Below are 21,076 nucleotides of genomic sequence, written 5' to 3' on the forward strand. Positions count from 1 at the left end.
TTTTCTTTCTCAAAATAACAATCTCATTCTGGTCAAGTGTTATTTTGACACGTTTATTTTTATTCCGCTTGTCACTGACCTTGATTCAATTATGAGCGCGGGTAAAAAAAGATGATCTAGAATGAGGGAGTTGCCTCTGGAGTGATCTCTGCATGTTTGCTTGAGTGACTTTTGACATTCTTTTGCTATTCAAGTGGACTAACCACAGCTGTGATGTTGATGCATCTTTTGTTTCCCTTTTGCATGCTTGCATGTCAATGTAATATTGCCAGGAGTTCATCCAAGTACAGTAGCACTCTGCCTCCTAAGATGCCTTTATTAGTCAATGGAATTCATAAGGATATTTACAGGTAAGGCAGCCAAAAATGAACTCTTGAGCCATCCTTTTTGACTAATGAGTATTTTATAGCATCTGTGAACCTCAAACTCCGGAGCACTTATTACTTATTATGGATTAGCTAATGCAATATGCAGTATGCTGGTGCATATATGTTTGATTATTGTCAAAGTTTGACACAGTATTTTATCATTAAACAAAACCATTAAACTGGATGTTTATGACAATGCTGTACATTTAGTGTTAAAAGGCAGAGAAGTAATATTGTTGGCTCTTGTGAAAAAGTGCACTTATTTGTATTGAATGCGCATTTGTACTGTACTTCAAATCTTATACTTTAATATTACATGATCTGCAAGTAATTATTTTTAATGAAATAAAATGCCAATGTACTTAAATGGAGTACACGTTTTTGACTGTTTCTTAACACACTTAAGTACACTTTTAATTAAAAAAAATTATATTAATTTAAATTACAAATTTAAATACAAGCATAATTAAAAATAAATTACATATTTAAAGTTTTAAGTTTTAGTTTAGCATAAATGCTTGTTAATATTATGCTTGCTCACTTTAACCACATTTAAAAAAACAATGTAAGTAATTATATTACATAAAAAGATGAACTTCAGTCCTATTTAAACAGGTCAAAAAAGTACTCTAAGGTAATTGCATTTAATATAAATTTAAACTATAATACTCTACCGTTCAAAAGTTTTAGATTTCAACATTGATAATAATAATAAATGTTTCTTGATCAGCAAATCAGCATATTAGAATGATTTCTGAAGGATTATGTGACACTGAAGACTGGCAGAATGATGCTTAAAATTCAGCTTTGCTGACAGGAATAAATTGCATTTTAAATATATATTCAAATAGAATACAGTTATTTTAAAAATGTACAAATATTTCACAATATTGAGTTATATTTTTGCTGCATACTGGATCAAATAAATGCAGCCTTGGTGAGCAAAAGAGACGACTTTTAAAAACATTAAAATAATCTTTTGGATATAAAACTTTTGAACAGTTGTGTACATTTTCATTTAACTGCAATCAACAGTTTGTCCAAAAACATTCATTTTTACATTCAATTTGCAGTTAAGTATATATTTTTTAAGAATATTTTTACAGTTATAAGTCTCTTTTTATAAGTATGCTAAAGTGTACTTTTTTCACAAGGGTTCTTAAAAACACCTGCAAACACATAGACAAGTATTGTAGTCATTTAATTCTAGATTGAAATACAGACAATCTAATGGGAATCTGCCACTGTTAAGTGTTAAGATGGTAGGTAAATGTGAGTGCTTTCTGTCTAACTGTGGTGTTCTGGTTTCTGTGGATGTTTATTGTTCATTTTAAAATATACAATTTATTTTAAGAGCTAGACAGTAAATCACTGTTAGCTGTAAACATCTTATGCTGTGTCCTAACCTGGCGTGATGGGACATGTTTCCAGCAACAAGCAATTTGTCTGTCCAAACCAGAGTATGTGAGCGGCAGCAATTTCCCCTCCACACTCTAAGAATTCAATAATCACTCCGCTCCAGCTCCGCTCCGGGTTCAATGATATCCGAAACACACCGCTCCGTCTTTGCTCCGAGAAGTATTTAAGTAAGCTCTGAAATATCACAAAAGTTCGGTTTATAACATTCATTAAATGAAAAAATCAATAAACAACAGGAGATAGTTTCAACATGGTTTATTGCAAATATTTTTTTCCTATGACATACCAAGCTTATTAGACTTTATCAGACTTAAAAGTTAAATATCATTGCTGCTTTTTGCAGTGCAAATTTTGTTTGGAAAGATGAAAATAGTATGTTTTCATGAGTTATTTTATCTACGGGTCACTACATTACAGATTTCTGCTCATTCAAAACCAGATACAGAGAAATAACTGTAAGCAGATAAGCACCGTAAGATTACATTTGTTTGAATGCATTAGAAAGAACGATTGCATGTGTGAATAAGTGCTACCTGTTTAAAATGTGCTTTCACCCAATCATATTCAGTATGTAGAAGGTACAAAAAAAACATCCCGCTCATGTTCATCGCCGTCGTCATAACCTTTACATTCCTTCTGAATCAAGCTTGCTAAATGTGTTTAACGTGTGAGTTCCGGATAAAAATGCAGTTATATTATGGGCCGTTGGATTGTAGCCTACTCGTGATGGAGCGGTAGTAGAGTGCTCTCGGAGTGAGTGAAAACTCCTCACTCCATTCAAAATCACACCCCTCCGCTCCCATTCCAATCACAAACTGTGGTCCAAACCAAGTAGGTCCATAATTCCTGGAGAAAGATATCCGTTAGCATCCGCATTCCCATCGTTGGGACACAGGGCCCTATCATACAAGTGGCGCAATGCGACGTAAAAATGTTTTTGCTAGTGTTTTTTGCTAGTTATCATTTTCACGTCCAGCACCATGTTGTTTAAATAGCAAATGCACTTTCACCCATCTGTTCGCCCATGGGCGTGCTGATCTGAAAACGAGGTGTGTTCAGGCGCATTGTTGGCACATTGCTATTTTGAGGCAACTGAAAACGACTGCACCATTGACCATTAAAAATCTAGTGTAAAGTCAATAGCGCAGTATTTTTTGTGTTATTTAAAGGGCGCGTTAGTAATATGCGCATATAGGCAGGTGCACAACGCGCATACACTCTGTTTATTACACACACACAGGGACACGCAGCAGCACTCAAACATTTTTAAATAATACAAATAAAAGAATTCCTCTCCGGAGAAGCGTTCAGTCTTTCCACTCGCAATTTCCTCCATGTAAATAGCGTATCTGCCATGGTGCAAGCGCAACTGGCTTTTAAAGGGAATGGGAGATGAGACTCTGATTGGTTAGCTGCACGTTACTCCCAAAACACACCCATGATGTATTAAGAGACTAGGTACAACCCTTTTGGACCATGTGCCTAGTGCACCGACCATTTTTTCTGTTGTTAAACTAGCAAAAGTGAATTCGGCCCTAATGCCTTAAAGATCCCATGGCATGGATATTTTATTTAATTTTATAATGTATTCTGAGGTGTACTTATTTTGTAGTATGCTTTTTACATAGTAAAATGTCATAGTTTAGAAATAAAAGGCATTTTTTCTATACAGATGTTTGCCCTCTGGCTGAATGTCCTGTTTCAAGGAGCGTGTCTGCTGTGAGACTTCAGTAAAAACACCCACTGTTGTGATTGGCTGACATCCGTGCATTTGAAATGAGTACTAGATCTTGTAGCGGAGGGGGCGTGGTTTAACGAGGTCTACGAGGCACGAGCCTGCAAGAGAGACGGATGGACCTGAGTTAGCTTCTCATCAGTTCTCTCAGCATGTCTCAGTTCAGTGAACTGTTGTAGTTACTAGCATATACTTCATGTTATTAGTTTATTTCTAGTCGGAGGGACTGTCACTCATGAAATTTTTTCCTGTAGACGTAATAACAGGAAAATTCAAGATCAGGTCGTCTGAGCTGTCATTTTCTCAAAGGCAGAAGAAAGACAGCCAGAACTCGGTTTACACCGATCAAAATTTCTAGCCACTTGGGGACAATATTCAGGCTAGGGGAACTCATATTAATGTTGAAAAACCTCATAAAATTAAAATGTCATGCCATGGGACCTTTAATCGCACCTGCACCATGCTCTTCAGACCATGCGCTCAGATCGTTAAAATAGGGCCCAATGTATTAAACTGAACGCATTTCTTTGTTGCTGTAATCCACAGAAAAGTTGGTCATGTTATTTTATAATGTTTTGTTTTGTTCTTTACTATGTTTTTTTCTGTAACTTGTGATTGCTTTTGTTTGCACTTGTTTGACTTTCGTTTGTGTTCAGCTCAACACTTCCTGCATGCCTTAAGTCAAAGTCACGGCTCTCTGTAGTCACTGCCACTCAACGGCGAGTTCTTAGAGTCACAGACAAGATCACCATTAGGTAAGGGGTCGAAAATGTCAACCCTCAACCCCACTAGATAAAAAAAAAAAACACATCCAACAGCTCCCCAAGAGCCAGCAGCTTCTCATTCAAAACATTATCAGAAAATTCAACCATTATCTCACACAACGCATTATAGCAGCTCTCTTGAATTCCTCCCCTTACAGGTTTGCTTTTCATTTTATTTTGGACCTAATGTTTTTGTTCTTTGTCATCTTCCTATCCTCTTTTTTCCTTCTCCTTTCTCCATTGGATGGCATGTTGTGACCCTAGTGATCTACAGCCCTCTCTTGACAGGGTTAGAAGTGCTAGTACCAACTGTCTGAGACCAGGTTCTAATTCCAATTCACCTGAACGAGACAGGTACACTCTTTATTTTGAATTGGATTATTCTAGTTTTGTTGAATTTGTCATTAATATCATTCACATACATTAAAGGACACTCTTATAATGTTCCTTTGCGATGCCCGTTGAACACAACAATCACTGGGTCTCATTCACTAATGTGCACACACATATAGTTTTACTTAAAACTTGCGTGCAAACACAGAAATCATAATTTGATTTTTTTTTATAATTAGGATCAAAATTTTAATGAACTAAAACCACACCTACAAATCCTTGTTGCATTAGAAACATGATATTTATTAAGTAAAATGTTTATAAATATAAAGGTTAGTGGTCGGTAAGATTGTTTAATATTTTTGTAAGAAGTCTCTTATACTCACCAAATGATGCATTTGTTTGATTAAAAATACAGTAAAACTGAAATGTTATTATAATTTAAACTCTCTTTGACTATTTTTTATTTTATTTTAATATCTTTTGAAATGTAATTTATTCCTATGATGCCCTAGCTGAATTTTCAGCAGCCATTATTCCAGGCTTCAGTGTCACATGATCCTTCAGAAATCATTCTATGCTGATTTGCTGCTCTAGAAACAATTCTTATCAATGTTGGAGTGAAATTGTGTAGAAAGCTGATACTAAGTATGCGAATTACTAACTGCTAGCATACACTCACTCATTTAGATTCACAATTATTTCTTTTTGAGAGCTTGGGAGTTTTTTTCTGTGCACGTACTGTAAAATAAGAACACTTATGTGTGATTGTTAGTGAATAAGACCCAGTATGTCTATGTTAATGTCAAAGTAACATACCACTGTTGGGTCACCCACTTTGCACTGCTCTGGTAGTGTCCCGTGACTCTTATGGCCTGACGGCTCTGTTTTGCGTCTTGGATAGGGAGCATTTATGTAACCACTGTAGCTGGAGAAGTGTCAAAAATGAGTCCCCTGAATCTGTACATCTTCTTGTATGTTTGAGATGACCGTTGTCACAGTCTCTATTTTGACCTCCCGTGTTTCTTCCATCTCCACTTTGAACTCTTTGGGTGTTTGTGGAACACACACGCACACACTCATGCAGGAGCACCCAGTCTCTGCCCCGTACCAGACCCACGAGCCCCAGGATCCTAATTCAGCATGCCTCCCCAGAAGACGACAGGTATCCCTCCTGTCCTCCAGTCCTATTGCTAAACCTCTCTGCTCTTCTAACCTGTCCGTCCCCTCTCTGCCATGGGACTAGATAGTGGATGTACTGTATAGCTAACCCTCCAGCCTCCTGTAGCTTCTGACCTATAGCTTGTTGTTACCCAGCCCCGTGATTTTAGTGCTCTATAATGTGATCGTCAGTGTGTTTTGTAGTTTTTCAGCTGCTCAGTAGCTTTAAAAATGTGGCTTTTGTGGTGTGATGTGCAGTGTGTTGCGTTGACTCTGGATTTTATGAGGTTGTATTTTAGTCCTTTTTATCTAAACTCTTTCCTCAGACTATAATTTATTCCCTTGTTATCTACAGTTTTCGATACATTTAGATACATTACAGTGGCCCTGAAAAGTATGTTGACATATAAAATGCACAAATTACTTTTGCAACTTTATTTTAAACCAAAGATAACACAAGCACACTTTTCTGGCAAAACATTTCACACAAATAAGTTGGTTACACTGCAAAAAATGCTTTTCTTAGTATTTTTGTCTAGTTTCCAGTCCAAATATCTAAAAAAATTAATAATGATTTGTTTAAAACAAGCTAAATGATCTGCCATTTAGGTAAGAAATCTTGTTACTTTTTGAAATCATGTTGTCTTCATTATTTTCTTACCCCATTGGCAGATCCTTTTGCTTGTTTTAAGCAAAAACTCACGCCATTTAGATTTTTTTCCCCCAGAAAACAAGAACAAATACTAAATAAGAAAACACTTTTCGCAGTGTAGTTTTCAGATTATAAAAGAGCAATTTTTGGTTTTGTATTTTACATCTAGTTCTGTGATTATTCAGAAATTGTAAGTGTCCAAATTTGTTTTGGGAGCACTTCATGTGTCATTCATCTGAAATTGTGATTTCAGAGGTTTTGCTTTAACTTTTTGGGTATAAAAGTCACATAGGTCACATGTGACCCCTGACAGTCAGTTGTCTGTGCTTCATATCATACACAGTGTGTCTTGTGTAAATGTTTCAATTACTGTACATTTTATTCTATCATTTCCTTTTGTGCATAGTAACTAAACCAAAGTGACATGATTTAGCCCTAATGAAATATTTTTTTTATTAACATCAGTCCATACTGTGTCATTGTGTGTCTGTGTGTCTGTGTCCATGCCCCTCACATGTGTTTGACCTGATCTTATGAATCAGCTGGGTTTTGGAGGCTATGTTCCCCGCTCAGGAGACAGTACACCACCTCAGTGCAAAGCCAGACGCACAGAGGTACACACCCACAGGAAGAGCTCTAGAGCACATATACCAATAACATGTCCATCTCCATCGTGCCATTTCACTAGACAGCAGTTTCATTTACTGTCCGTCCAGTCCTGAGTGAATCCACTCCTCATTCTTTTGTTTTCTGTCTCGCCTCGATCATTTCCATGTTGCAGGCAGTCGAGAACTCTGGACAAGCCTAGCTGTCAGAAACTTGGCAAGAAAATATCTGACAGCGAGCGGTAAGACTTATCAAACCATGTCACGTCACGTCACATTTGCATTGCCTGTTCATTGTACAGTAAGTTCTGTATGTCTGTACAGTACCTGTTTAGTACAGTCACAAACCACACTTATTTATTTCACACTGGATAAAGCTTCTAGATTGGACTTGTACAGTGGGTTTTGTTAAATGATGATTTATTTTTTCAACAAACATGTTTTTTGTTCAGTTGTTTCTGATCACTTCTATATTTTATATCAGGGCCCAAAATTCAAATATTGCCAAAGCTGTGAGGAAAAATGTACTTTGGTGAGTAAATAAAATGGTTACCCACCAGTTCTCTCACAATGCGTAAATAATAGGGGTGTAACGATACTCTCATGTCACGATTCGATACAAATCACTATACTGAACTCATTATACGATATTATTGCAATACTCCAAGACATATGGTAAAAGGTTAACAAAAATTTACTGTTGATTAAAAATGCTAAATTTGGCATTACATTGGGGGGTGGAAATGACTATGCTTGGACTAATGAAAATATTCATGATTCTGAAGCTGAAAATACAGAATTATTTTAGACGAATATGCTTGCACTCTGTCACTAACTAGATATATTTAAAATAATGTAGGCCACTATTTACTGGTAACATAAGACATTTGGCATTATCAGGACCCACAAATATTCCCCATTGCATTATTATACAATATATTCAACATTATATATAGTAGTTTAATGTAGTACAAAAACATTATTCCCTTCCACGATACATATTGTTGCATTCTTCTATTGCGATATATTGTTACACCCCTAGTAAATAAAATAAAATGTTTCAATTGAAATGTTAAAAGTAATAATGTAAATGGCATAAAATTGATGTGAGTAAATCAAATCATAGATAATCTGTCTTCCTGTTAAACAAATATTTAATTGAATTCATGAATTCGTTTCTAAAGACAAAAATATAAAATATACAAAGAGAATAAATATATTTTTATAAAAAAAAAATCATGGCCAGTACATTTTCTCAAATCACCCACCAATGTTAAATTTGGGCCCTGTTATTCAGACTATTATATTGTGTATAATATTTAGCTGTTATGTGGGTTGTTGAACTTTTACAGGGAAGTGCTGCACTGGCTTCATCCACAAACATGTTTGTTTTTTCACAAATTCACACTTTATTTCTCTCTCTGTTTTGCAAATAATTTGTTGGCTTTATCTCCATTTGGTTGTTTATTTTTCTTCTATGATTTGTCACATTGATTTTATTTCTCCTTTATTATTCTGTCTTGTATGTTGCTATTCTCGCTGGCTTGCAGCATTAGGCCAACCTCCATTCTTAAGGGCTCACGCAGGAAGAGGGTATCGCTGCCTCCATTGGGTAAGGTGACCCGTGCGGGGTTCAACCACAGGCTCACCCCAAATGGAAAGGTGCTGACCCTGATCTGGGCTGAGAAGCCTTGCTGTGCTCAACCCACCCTACATTCACACAAAAAGCCTGGTCTTTGCTATAACCTCTGCTGCTTTTGCTCTTTTCTCTCAAATGTTTTGTGTGGTTGCTGCTTTTTATACTGAATATCCACCTGTCCTCATCACCTACCCACAGCTTTCTGTTTCTTGCCATGTGCATCATAACAACAATGTCGTCTTTCACAGTTTACCGCTATTTTTTTTTTCATCGGTTTCACACCATCCATTCTTGTGCTTGTTTTGCTTTCCTTATGGCTCTTAGCTATAATAACCCTATCATGCAGACTATCAGTGGTCCGGTAAGGATATGACAGTCTGTTCGTGAAAATGTGTACTTCTTGATGCTGTGCGTTTATCAGACTTACATTTTGATCCACACTGGTTGTCGGTATGGCATTTGTACTTGATAAAATCATGAGCAAATGTTTCTGTCTCCCTTTTCTCTCTCTCTCTCTCTCTCTCTCTCTCTCTCTCTCTCTCTCTCTCTCTCTCTCTCTCTCTCTCTCTCTCTCTCTCTCTCTCTCTCTCTCTGCTCCAAAAGGGTGCAACCACACTCCCGCCCCACATTCTCCTCATCAACAGCGGACTCTTCTTCGACACGAAAGGTCAGACAGCTTCCCCAAGTTCCCGCTAAAAGCAGCAGTGTAGAGCAAGGTACAGTCACTGTCCACTGACTTGTACTGGTTACCTTTCCAAATGTTTGTTGAATAAATATGCAAAATATGAAAATAAGAGCATCATATTGTTTATTTTGTATGTATTAGCTCTTGCCTCAGAGGAGCGAACACGGCAAATGAAAGTACGCACCTTCCGAACACCAGCTCCCTCCAGTACCAGCCAGGATCTGGAGAGGGCGCTCAAGAATAAACGAGAGGTGAGCGCCGGTCTGCTCTCTCGGGATTGGATTTCATCTTCATATACACTACTGTTAAAAAGTTTGGGGCTGAATTTATAATTAAAATAGATTTGCTCCAGAACAGCCATTACTCCAATCTTCAGTGTCACATGATCTTTTAGAAATCTTTCTAATATGATGATTTAGTACTTGCAAACATTTCTTATTATCAATGTTGAAAACAGTTTTTCCTGCCTCAAACCATCAAACAGTCTTAGAGTTCAAAAGAGCAGTATTTATTTGAATTATAAATCTTTTGTAACATTATAAATGTCTTTACTGTCAAATTTGTTTAATTTAATGCATTCTTGCTGAATAAAAGTATGAAAAAGGATCTCATACAGACCCCAAACTTTTGAACAGTAGTGTATAATCTCATTCCAACTCTTTCAAACTGTGAAAAATCTAGAATGTTCAGAATTTATACAGTATGCACTTTCATTCCTTTGTGCGTTTTATTCTACCAGCTTTATAAGGAGCAGCGACGAAGCTCTGACAATGTGTCCCATAAGTCCTCAGACAGTGATGTCAGTGACGTGTCAGCCATCTCTCGCGCCAGCAGTGCCTCGCGGATCAGTAGCACCAGCTACATGTCCATTCAATCAGAACGACCCAGGGGTCGCATTAGGTGAGATGCATGGGGTAGTTAAATCACACGGGACTGTTGCATTAGGTCTGACAATTTTTGTAATATTTTGACACCTCATTAGTGATGTCAGATTTTGTGTTAGAGATCAGTTTGTGAATGGAATGTCATTTATTTACTTTTTTATTTTCTTTGTGTTTAATTTACATTGGGTAAAATCTGTTCAAATGTTTTAAATCAAGATGTTTTAAATTGTGACAAAACAAGTCACAATCTTCAACCTTCTCTCTGTCATTTCTGCTCCTGTAGCTTTAAGTTGAGCACTGATTAAATGTTTGTGTAGCAGTCAATAGTTAATGTACATGTTACAATGGTTAACCTGTTTAGTTTCCATACATTTTACGTTGTAAACATTATATCTACAATGTACAATTACAATATCAGACCATTTTGTTTAAAAGTTTGGGGTCAAGAATGCATTAAATTGATCAGAAGTGACAGTAAAGACATTTATAATGTTCCAAAACTTTTTAATTTTCTATTCATCAAAAAATCCTGGGAAGAAAAAAAATCATGATTTCCAAAGATATAAAGCAGCACAGCTGATAATAATAATTGATGATAATAATAAGAAATGTTTCTTGAGCACCAAATCAGCATATTAGAAGGATTTCTGAAGGATCATGTGACACTGAAGACTGGAGTAATGATGCTGAAAACTCAGCTTTGCCATCACAGGAATAAACATTTTAAAATATTAAAATAGAAAACAGTTATTTAATCAAATACATGCAGCCATGGTCATAAGAGAATTGCAAAAACCTTTAAAAAAATCGACCTCAAACTTTTGAATTGTATTGTTCATTGTGTAAATCAAACTCTTTTATATCAACATGGCATCAAAAAAAACCCTAACCCTGTTTTCCTCACAGCAGTCTTTTCCATGATCGTGTCATTCTCAGATTTGTATGATTTTCGGTAAACTCGTGTTGAGGGAGGTGCCGAAAGAACGTACTCAATAATCAAACACAGAGGGTCCCATTGACTTCAGAGATTTTCCATTTGTCATTTGGGTTACTGAGAGTCTTTTTCTATGTTTTCTCCCTACACCAGCCGTCATATTCATCCATCCAGCCACAGCATGTTGAAGAGTACGAGTGTTAGTGGGGAAATCTACACTCTGGAGCGTACGGATGGCAGCCAGTCAGACACCGCTCTGGGAACACTGGGAGGAGGAGGGAAAAAGCGCAGATCCAGCCTTAGCGCCCGTGTAGTCGCCATCGTGGGCATTCCCTCACGCCGCAGCAGAAGCACCTCTCAGCTCAGTCAGACAGGTGAGACACTACCAGCCACTCATATACTTTCTATGCAACAATGGCAGATTTCTTGGATAGCCACATAGATCCGGTATTGCTCCTAATAAATTCACAAGTATTTAAATCTAAGACACGCTGCTTCATTTACCATATACAGTAGGGCCTTTTGTCCCAATTAAACTAATTGTTTGGATATCAGTCTAGTAAAGTCACTTTTATACTCTTTTAAACACCAAAGAAGAGATACAGGACACAGATATATTTCATATGCTCGGTTAGTGTAGCCTGAGGTGCCCTCTACTGGTGTAAAAGCTAAAAACAGCATTTATTATGGCCAGAAATGCTTTATATCTTGAGTAACAATGAGGAGATATTCAGTAGAATGACATTAGTGTCATCAGGACCAAAAAGCAGTTTGGAATTGTTACCAAAATGAAGACTGGCATATTATAAGAAGCAATTTCTTTCCGTCAGTTAAATCCATTTGCCAAGACCGCTGGATGTCTTTTCCTCAGTCTTCCTGCTTAGATGGCTATCTCTTATCTGTATTTCCCCTTTCTCCGGGTCATCCTTGTCTGGGGGATCTACGTATCAGGTCTCACTCTACCCTGTTTCACCTCTTAAAGTAGAACGCGTCTTCAGTCTTTTTAAAAGTGTGGGATCTGAAGCCTCGGGCTGGAAATATGAATGGCAGCATGTTTGCATTGGCAAGAGTTCACTCTGCCAGGTGCAGATCAACCCTGGATTCCTATCAGATGTAATGTAGATAAATACCTTTGAAGTTGGATCTGATATCCTCTAAAATCCCATATTTTAAGCACTGTCTGTTTATAGTTTAATAAATGGACTGCTGAAAAAAGAAACAAATTCAAAAAGGATGGCAAAAGAAGTTTTTTTGGCACCGCTCTCTGCCAAACGCCTGGATAATATCTTAAAAGGCCCATCAGATGATAAATCATAAAGAGTTGCAAAGATGCGATAAATCAGCATTTTAAAGAGCTCCGCTGCTCCGTAACAGCTGTTCCACGCTCTGCCCACTGCACCAGCCTCATCCATTCACAACCACAGCCAAAACTAAAAATACGATTACGGTAACACTTTCTAAATCCTAAATCTAATACACTGTATAAATAAAAATAAAATAAAAAAAAGCATTAACTGATGTTATCAATTTGTACCTTTTTATAATGGATACTTATTAACTGTTTCAAACCATTATCAATTAAATATTTTTTTCAATATCATATAGGCTATTGATGACTTATCTTTTAAATTGGAGAATGACTAATGATGCCAGTGACATTGACTGCATGTGATAGTGACACCCAGTGTTCACAAAATAAATTCAGATTGGTTTTTTTTAAACATTTTGTGGGCTGCCATTAAGCATGTAGTTTAGACACTCTTGCTTTAAGATGCTTTTTTTTTAGGTACAATTCTAGAAAGTCCAAAAGACTAGAAGAACCTCAACACACGCTCTAAATGTACTTTATTCTATAGATTATTGCTGCAATTTAGCATTGGCATCTTAAAATAATTTCTGTTCTGAGTGTATTTGTCCGTTTTCCCAAAATAATGTCATGCAGAGATCTGCTGATAAGAATCCCTGGACCTTTCTTCTGTAAGTCTTGTGAGAATAAGCCCTTGATTGTGTTTTGATGAAAGTGAACACGATGAGTGAAGAGATAAATCTCTCTGCTACATTTTTAACTCAAACAACCGGCTTGACAGCGGCTCTGTGAGCCACCTCAGTGGTTGACTTTTTCAAAGGATCTGTAATCCATCAAAAGGCCATAAATAGTAAGGATGTTGCCCCGTGACATCCAGCAGGAGATGTTACTCTCACCAGGGGCGAAAAGCTTTGTTTTAGACTGCAATATTTTCTTCTGATTGACGGCTGTAAGAATAGCATACCAACTAAAACACCTGGGCACACACACACACGCAAATAAAAAACCTTGAAGAAATCAAAGCAAATATGTCTACTACACCTTTTAAAATGAGTGTTTATCAGACCTGCAATAATTCATAATACAATTTATTTTTTCCCATCCACAGAGGCAGCCAACAAGAAATCAAAGGGATCCAGTCAGATCCAGCGCAGTCAGGAGACGGGAATGGCAGTGGAGTATCCTCGTAACACCATGGCCCGCCAAGCCAGCCGAGAGTCCACTGACGGCAGCATGAACAGCTATAGCTCTGAGGGCAAGTTAGTATCCAGTGTGACTCCTCTTCTTTGTATACACAAAATATTGCCATTATAAACCATATATTGTTTTATCACAGGTATTTTTTTTCATGATTTCACATTGGTACTTCAGGTCTGTGCACCTATCTATTTATCTGTCTGTCAATTTATTTTATTTCCTACAGTTCGATCTAAGGTCATCATCTATAAACCTGCTTTACTCAGTGTTGTCAGAGACACTTTTATGAGACTTAGTACTGAAATTGTGATGGATCGTGATTTATTGAAATGTGTCATACTACCATTCAAAAGTTTAGGCTTTTTCAAAATATAAATTAATAACATTTATACAGCAAGGATGCATTAAATTGATCAAAAGTGACAGTTAACACATTTATAATGTTACAAAATATTTCGACTTCAAATATTTTTCCACAAAACTATTAAGCAGCACAACTGTTTTCAACTTTGATAATAATAAGAAGTTAATTTAAAATTGCATTATTTTACTATCTAAATGTTTTACTATATAATTGATCAAATATATGGTGAGCATAAAAGACTTAAAAACATTTCAAAATCTTACTGTATAATGTACACTCACCTAAAGGATTATTAGGAACACCTGTTCAATTTCTCATTAATGCAATCATCTAATCAACCAATCACATGGCAGTTGCTTTAATGCATTTAGGGGTGTGGTCCTGGTCAAGACAATCTCCTGAACTCCAAACTGAATGTCAGAATGGGAAAGAAAGGTGATTTAAGCAATTTTGAGCGTGGCATGGTTGTTGGTGCCAGACGGGCCGGTCTGAGTATTTCACAATCTGCTCAGTTACTGGGATTTTCACGCACAACCATTTCTAGGGTTTACAAAGAATGGTGTGAAAAGGGAAAAACATCCAGTATGCGGCAGTCCTGTGGGCGAAAATGCCTTGTTGATGCTAGAGGTCAGAGGAGAATGGGCCGACTGATTCAAGCTGATAAAAGAGCAACTTTGACTGAAATAACCTCTGGTATGCAGCAAAGCATTTGTGAAGCCACAACACGCACAACCTTGAGGCGGATGGGCTACAACAGCAGAAGACCCCACCGGGTACCACTCATCTCCACTACAAATAGGAAAAAGAGGCTACAATTTGCACGAGCTCACCAAAATTGGACAGTTGAAGACTGGAAAAATGTTGCCTGGTCTGATGAGTCTCGATTTCTGTTGAGACATTCAGATGGTTGAGTCCGAATTTGGCGTATACAGAATGAGAACATGGATCCATCATGCCTTGTTACCACTGTGCAGGCTGGTGGTGGTGGTGTAATGGTGTGGGGGATGTTTTCTTGGCACACTTTAGGCCCCTTAGTGCCAATTGGGTATCGTTTAAATGCCACGGCCTACCTGAGCATTGTTTCTGACCATGTCCATCCCTTTATGACAACCATGCATGTACCCATCCTCTGATGGCTATTTCCAGCAGGATAATGCACCATGTCACAAAGCTCGAATCATTTCAAATTGGTTTTTGAACATGACAATGAGTTCACTGTACTAAAATGGCCCCCACAGTCACCAGATCTCAACCCAATGGAGCATCTTTGGGATGTGGTGGAACGGGAGCTTCATGCCCTGGATGTGCATCCCACAAATCTCCATCAACTGCAAGATGCTATCCTATCAATATGGGCCAACATTTCTAAAGAATGCTTTCAGCACCTTGTTGAATCAATGCCACGTAGAATTAAGGCAGTTCCGAAGGCGAAAGGGGGTCAAACACAGTATTAGTATGGTGTTCCTAATAATCCTTTAGGTGAGTATATACTGTAACCCTATTTTCTGCTATTTTACCCAATGTTGACCTCCTCCCCAGCTCACACTTCCTTAAAATGTCCTATCTCTGGTTTTTTTATGCATTCGCTGAAAACCCATCACTTATACATAAATGGACTCTCAACATGTACATGCGAGCTTCTCATCTATATTTATTTGGAAAAACCATAAGGATAAGCTAATAGAGAACAGTCTGATTTACAAAGCTAATGCTGTGTCCACTATTGTCTAAGCTCAATTTTTGGAGCCAGATGGCAAGCAGTACTCCCCTATAATAATTAAAATATCCATCATCTGCGGAGAGAGGCCTTGGCAGGGTCTGTAGCTGCGCAGAAAACGGCAGCCACACATCCCTTTGCGGCTTCAAAGCGGCGGCCGTTCAGTCGGTTGGCCTGTCCATCGTGACAAACAGAGTGTGACACAGCAAAATGAGCAACAACTCCATGATTTAAGTCTTATTTCATGTGAATGTGTTTTAAATAGTCGGAAATCACATAAAGCAGTTGATATGGTAGCACGACATGGGCTGGCACGTCCCTCAGACATTCCTGCAGGAGTTAGGTCATGGAAATTGCGCTGGTCTCAAAGGAAATACTGAGTGTATTAAGAGGGGCCTTTACGCAGGACAGGGTTTACATACCATACTCAGCGCAAGACTGCGTTTCAGCTGCTTTTGAACTCTATATGATGGCATTCTGAAATAGTAGATTTCATCCATATCAACTAATTGTTGTATATGTTTGAAGTTTGTTTTCATATGTTGGTCTCTACAAAGGATTCAGAAGATTAATTTTTTAACAAGAAATGTACTGTTATAAGTAATTGTATTTAAATTGCTGCCTTTCATCCATCCATCTGATAACCTGTGCATGTCACATGTGTGTGTCTCAGTCTGATCTTCTCAGGGATGAGGTTAGGGGCTGACAGCCAGTTCAGTGATTTCCTAGATGGTCTTGGCCCCGCTCAGTTAGTGGGTAGACAAACACTTGCAACGCCCGCTATGGGTAAGTAAATATATAAATATTTTTGTATATATACAAACTAAACATTGCTAGATTTGCTTCAATGAAAAAAGTTTTTTTGTTTTGTTTTGTAGGAGATGTTCAGATTGGACTGATGGATAAGAAAGGGCAGCTGGAGGTGGAGGTTATCAGGGCCCGTGGTCTTACATCTAAACCAGGTTCCAAATCGCTGCCGGGTGAGAGTGTGCCCACACAACTAGTTTTCATTAGTAGTAGATTGTAGTGAATATGGCTCAGGGATTAATTATGCATATTCTGCTCATTGTGTAAACATTTTTACTTGTATGAGTAAATGTATCTGTGTTAAGCACATTGAATATCTTTTTTTTTTTGTGGCATGTATGCATTAGGTACAGTTCAAAAGTTTGGGGTTAGTACTTTTATTCAGCAAGTATGCATTAATTAAATTGATAAAGTGACAGTATTTATTTGAAATAATAATTTTTTGTAACATTGTAAATATCTTTACTGTTCTTTTGAACTTAACATTCATCAAATAATCCTGAAAAAAAATGATCAAGTTTCCACAAAAATATTAAGTATATTCTAGTAAAGTAAAATCTTGTATTTTATAAAGAAATATTTTATAAAGAAAATGCTTTTATTTGAAAATAATTTTCATTTAGCATATTTTTTTATATTAAATTTTTTGTATTGAAAATATGCTAAATACTGTTAAAGTGTACAAATGATCACGTAAAAAACAACAACAAAAAAAACACCCCATCTGAATTATATAACAATTAGGCTATCCATCTCATAGTGAAAACCATGCAGCCTACCAAATTTGAATTACCAGTAGAAGTGAAATCTGGGTACCGTCTTACATTATAAAATCACATACATTGGAAGTTTGGTCCCATCAGCGAGGCGCGTAAACATGACAGTCACACGGCTGTTAGAAATCTTTCTGACGCACCGTATTTCTTGGCATTTTACCCGTATTTGCAGCCCCCTATTGTTGTGGGTGTATTAATGACGTAAAAGTCTAGACCCTGAATGTAAGACAAAGCAGTTTTTTTCAGATGTATTTCTAAGAAAACACCAATGCGAAAACAATACTGTACTATTTTACTGTGTTTGTGATCACACAAATGCAGCAGTGGTCAGCATAAGAGACTTCTTCAAAAAATCTTAGCAACCCCACACTTTTGAACAATAGTGTACATTTAGTCATTAAGCAGACGCTTTTATCCAAAGCGACTAGTGTATTTGTAGTTAAATTTGTAGTCACATGTACTTTGGACTAACAGTAATGTCATTTAAAGGAGCTTAAAGGGTAACTTTAGTGATTTAGCATTAAGCTTTGTATTTAAACTGGGTCATTTATGCAGTAGAAATGTGAAATTATTTTTGAATTTGGTGCCTTCTAGACTGAGAAAAGACAGAAAATGTATTTTTGTCTCATGTGGATGAAAGACAACAACTCCCAAAATGCACTTGCTTCGCTGCCCTACGAGGCCACTCCGTACACCGTCGTTTTGATCTTCATAGTAATACAATCATTTCGTTCAGTTAGAGAATAAACACTACAATTAAAAACTGAACGTGTCTTTTCAATAAAGTGTGAGTGAGCCGAACGAAGGTCACGGCACAGACGCAGCAGTGTCAGATTTCATTCCTCTCGGAATCTGACGTCTCAGATCGCATATGGAAGCTAAACTATCACAGGAATTCATTGAAAAGTTGAAACACTCACTTTACTCTGCATTTACATCTGAAGATTAATACATTGTACTAATTGTAAATATGACGTTCCGCATTGCCAGGCACTATAACTGCTTGAACACAGCTTTTTGAACTTTGCCTGCTCTTCACAGCTCCCTACGTCAAGGTCTATTTGCTGGAAAACGGAGCGTGCAAAGCCAAAAAGAAAACCAAGATTGCACGAAAGACGCTTGATCCTTTGTATCAGCAATCGCTGTTGTTCGAGGAAAGTCCGCAGGGTAAAGTTCTCCAGGTAGGAACCGAGTTTCACTCATTTGTTTTCGGTACACCTCCATTGTTCACCATTAGTGTGTACTGACCACTGAATGTGTCTTCAGGTAATAGTCTGGGGAGATTACGGCCGCATGGACCACAAATGTTTCATGGGAGTCGCCCAGATTCTTTTAGAGGAGCTGGATCTTTCTAGCACAGTGATCGGTTGGTACAAACTGTTTCCCCCCTCATCATTGGTCGACCCGACCTTAGCTCCTCTCACTCGTCGCGCTTCCCAGTCATCGCTGGACTCTTCAGGGCCGCCGGGCATCATCAGGTCCTAGTGAATGGACAGGAGCAAGATGCAAAACAAAACACACGAGCCAGTGGACCAAGGACCCGAGGAAACAATCAGAACCGGAGCGGCAGATAAAGAGACAGATGGACAGAATCATGATCAAAGCTTTGCTGAAGCCTGACAATCACTTCTCTCTTTTACTTTTGATCTTTGGGTTGTAGAGATTTCCTTTGATCCACTCTGCTCCTTTACTGCATGTTTTGTTGCTGAGATGACGATTCGACCCAAATAAAAAGAGAAGGAAGGGAAAGGCACCCGAAACGCGACCCCGCTTCGTTTGACAGGAAGCAGAGCCCACGGTGGTTCCGGTAGCCTAGATCGCTCTGGTCAGTCAGCGTATTTGTTTTCTCACACGCGCATGCGTTTCAGAGTTGGCGAGAGTGAGAGGACAGCACTGCCCCTCCTCTATATTGCACTTACAGGAAGTCCCTCAGCTGAAAGACCAGAGGTCAAGGGTTAAAGGTCAAGATTTAGTCTTCTCAGAGAGTTTCTTCTCTGCATCACGGATGCTGCATCTGAGGCCCCGCCGTGTGCTGGTCTGGCACGAACTCAGACTCAGATTGTGTGACTGCAGTGTGTGTGTGTGTGTGTGTGTGTGTGAGAGAGTGTGCGTTTGCGTCTAATAAGGCAGGGACGCCTGAGAACCTTTTAAGTCTGTTTACAGCAGTCGCCACCGACTGCTTTGCCTTTTCACGTTACTGTTGATTTGGTAAATAGGCACACTTTGTAGAATGTGAAAACATGCTTCATGTTTTCTGACATTTGTGTCACACGAGCTTCACGGAAGACACAAAACCAATTGTATTTGATTCACTGGGACTGTAAGAAGCTGCCACTATCATTTAGGTTTCTTCAACCCTAACAGGAAACGACATGCATTAGCTCACTAACAGTTCTTGCGATCACACAACATTTCAGAGCATTTTCAATTCTATTCCGTTTGGTAAAGGACCTGTACATACCGATATTAGAATTTCTACCCAACTAGAGTTTACATTATTTTAATGCAAGCACAATTGCTTGAATTTTGAACAAAAAAAGAGAAAAGTTTAAGCTTTGGGGGATTGATGAAAATATCAGAAGAGGCCAAAATCGTAAGCTTCCTATTTTTAGCTGTTTGCCATCGGTTTTCGGTTTAGTTTATTATAAAAACGAATCTCACAGATCCCCCCCTTCCCCCCCCCCTGAGCATTTTGAATGTGACAGTGAGACATGGTCTCTGAAGTAGGCCGCTCGCCACCAACACGGGGAACAGCATGAAACTGGAACTGTTCCAAGTTGCATGCACATTTTGTAAAACAAGACAGATGAGAAAAAAAGAGACTACAATAAGTGTGTGTTAGTTCCACAAACTGTAGGCCAGCTTGTATGTTGCATGTACTTGTACAGTTTGCTTGTACTTGATATAAATAGATTATCAAATAAAACGAAGCCATTCATTCCATGTGTGGGCATTTGGCCGGGTTCAGCCATACACACAGGCCTTATTTTGGGGCTGAATGTCTATAAGAATTTTTCAATTGTTTTATTTCCCTGTTTTCCCCCCCTTTTTTTTTCTTTACCCTGGATGGATAAATAAGCGCTGTACTGTAGTACTCAGCAAACTCAAGGCCCTATTTTATTGAAGATGTTGGTGTTCACTGTAGTCTGTACTACTGTGGGGCTCAAACTAAAGTAGAAAACCTGTATAAAAACTAGAGCTATATGTATATGGAATATAATTATGAAAATCACAATGACTTAGAGATATATCGATATTGAACAGAGTGTATCAATTAAACATCACTTACGTACATGCATATATTGTAAATATGAGTCTGCAAAGAAGTTTACTTATATTTACAAAGCGGCCCCATTCAAGTTAATGGATCAGTGCTCTGTCTCTTGGTTCTGCTGAGCGGAAGAAGGGATGCCTCCAAAGTTTTATTTTAGTGATGCCCAATCTGACGAGAGAAATTTGGACCTCTACCACCCTGTTGCTTTGTCATAAATGCTCATGAATCCTCTTTTCAATGAGAACTTTACTTTATATGCCTGGTTTTGGCAGACTTATTTACTTTGTCAGTATTATGAAAGGATACTGATTGTTTACAGTTCATGTGTTCCACTGAAACAAAATTGAAAGTATTCACTGCAACATTTCTTGTTTGTACAGCAGACGTGGCTCAAATAATGTGTATGTTTTATATTCAAGAGTTCATTTTTATTATTTACAAATAAAAGACTGTGTG

At 37.9% G+C, this 21,076-nt stretch overlaps 1 protein-coding gene across 1 annotated transcript in view; it reads left to right on the forward strand.

Moving 5' to 3' along the window:
• The window catches only part of rims1a (regulating synaptic membrane exocytosis 1a), a gene marked incomplete at its 5' end in the record, with an annotated part of 104,481 nt that extends 83,405 nt beyond the window's left edge, over nt 1-21,076 (forward strand). The window contains 17 exon segments of the mRNA XM_079841970.1: nt 273-350; nt 4,179-4,277; nt 4,551-4,640; nt 5,707-5,784; nt 6,975-7,046; nt 7,214-7,279; nt 8,588-8,666; nt 8,668-8,699; nt 9,280-9,392; nt 9,503-9,612; nt 10,101-10,261; nt 11,333-11,553; nt 13,594-13,744; nt 16,437-16,549; nt 16,642-16,743; nt 18,388-18,527; nt 18,613-21,076. Of these exon segments, the coding sequence (XP_079698096.1) occupies nt 273-350; nt 4,179-4,277; nt 4,551-4,640; nt 5,707-5,784; nt 6,975-7,046; nt 7,214-7,279; nt 8,588-8,666; nt 8,668-8,699; nt 9,280-9,392; nt 9,503-9,612; nt 10,101-10,261; nt 11,333-11,553; nt 13,594-13,744; nt 16,437-16,549; nt 16,642-16,743; nt 18,388-18,527; nt 18,613-18,831 (1,924 nt within the window). The 3' untranslated portion in view covers nt 18,832-21,076.

The sequence above is a fragment of the Gobio gobio genome (assembly GCF_949357685.1).
Source record: "Gobio gobio genome assembly, chromosome: 18".
NCBI lineage: Eukaryota > Metazoa > Chordata > Actinopteri > Cypriniformes > Gobionidae > Gobio > Gobio gobio.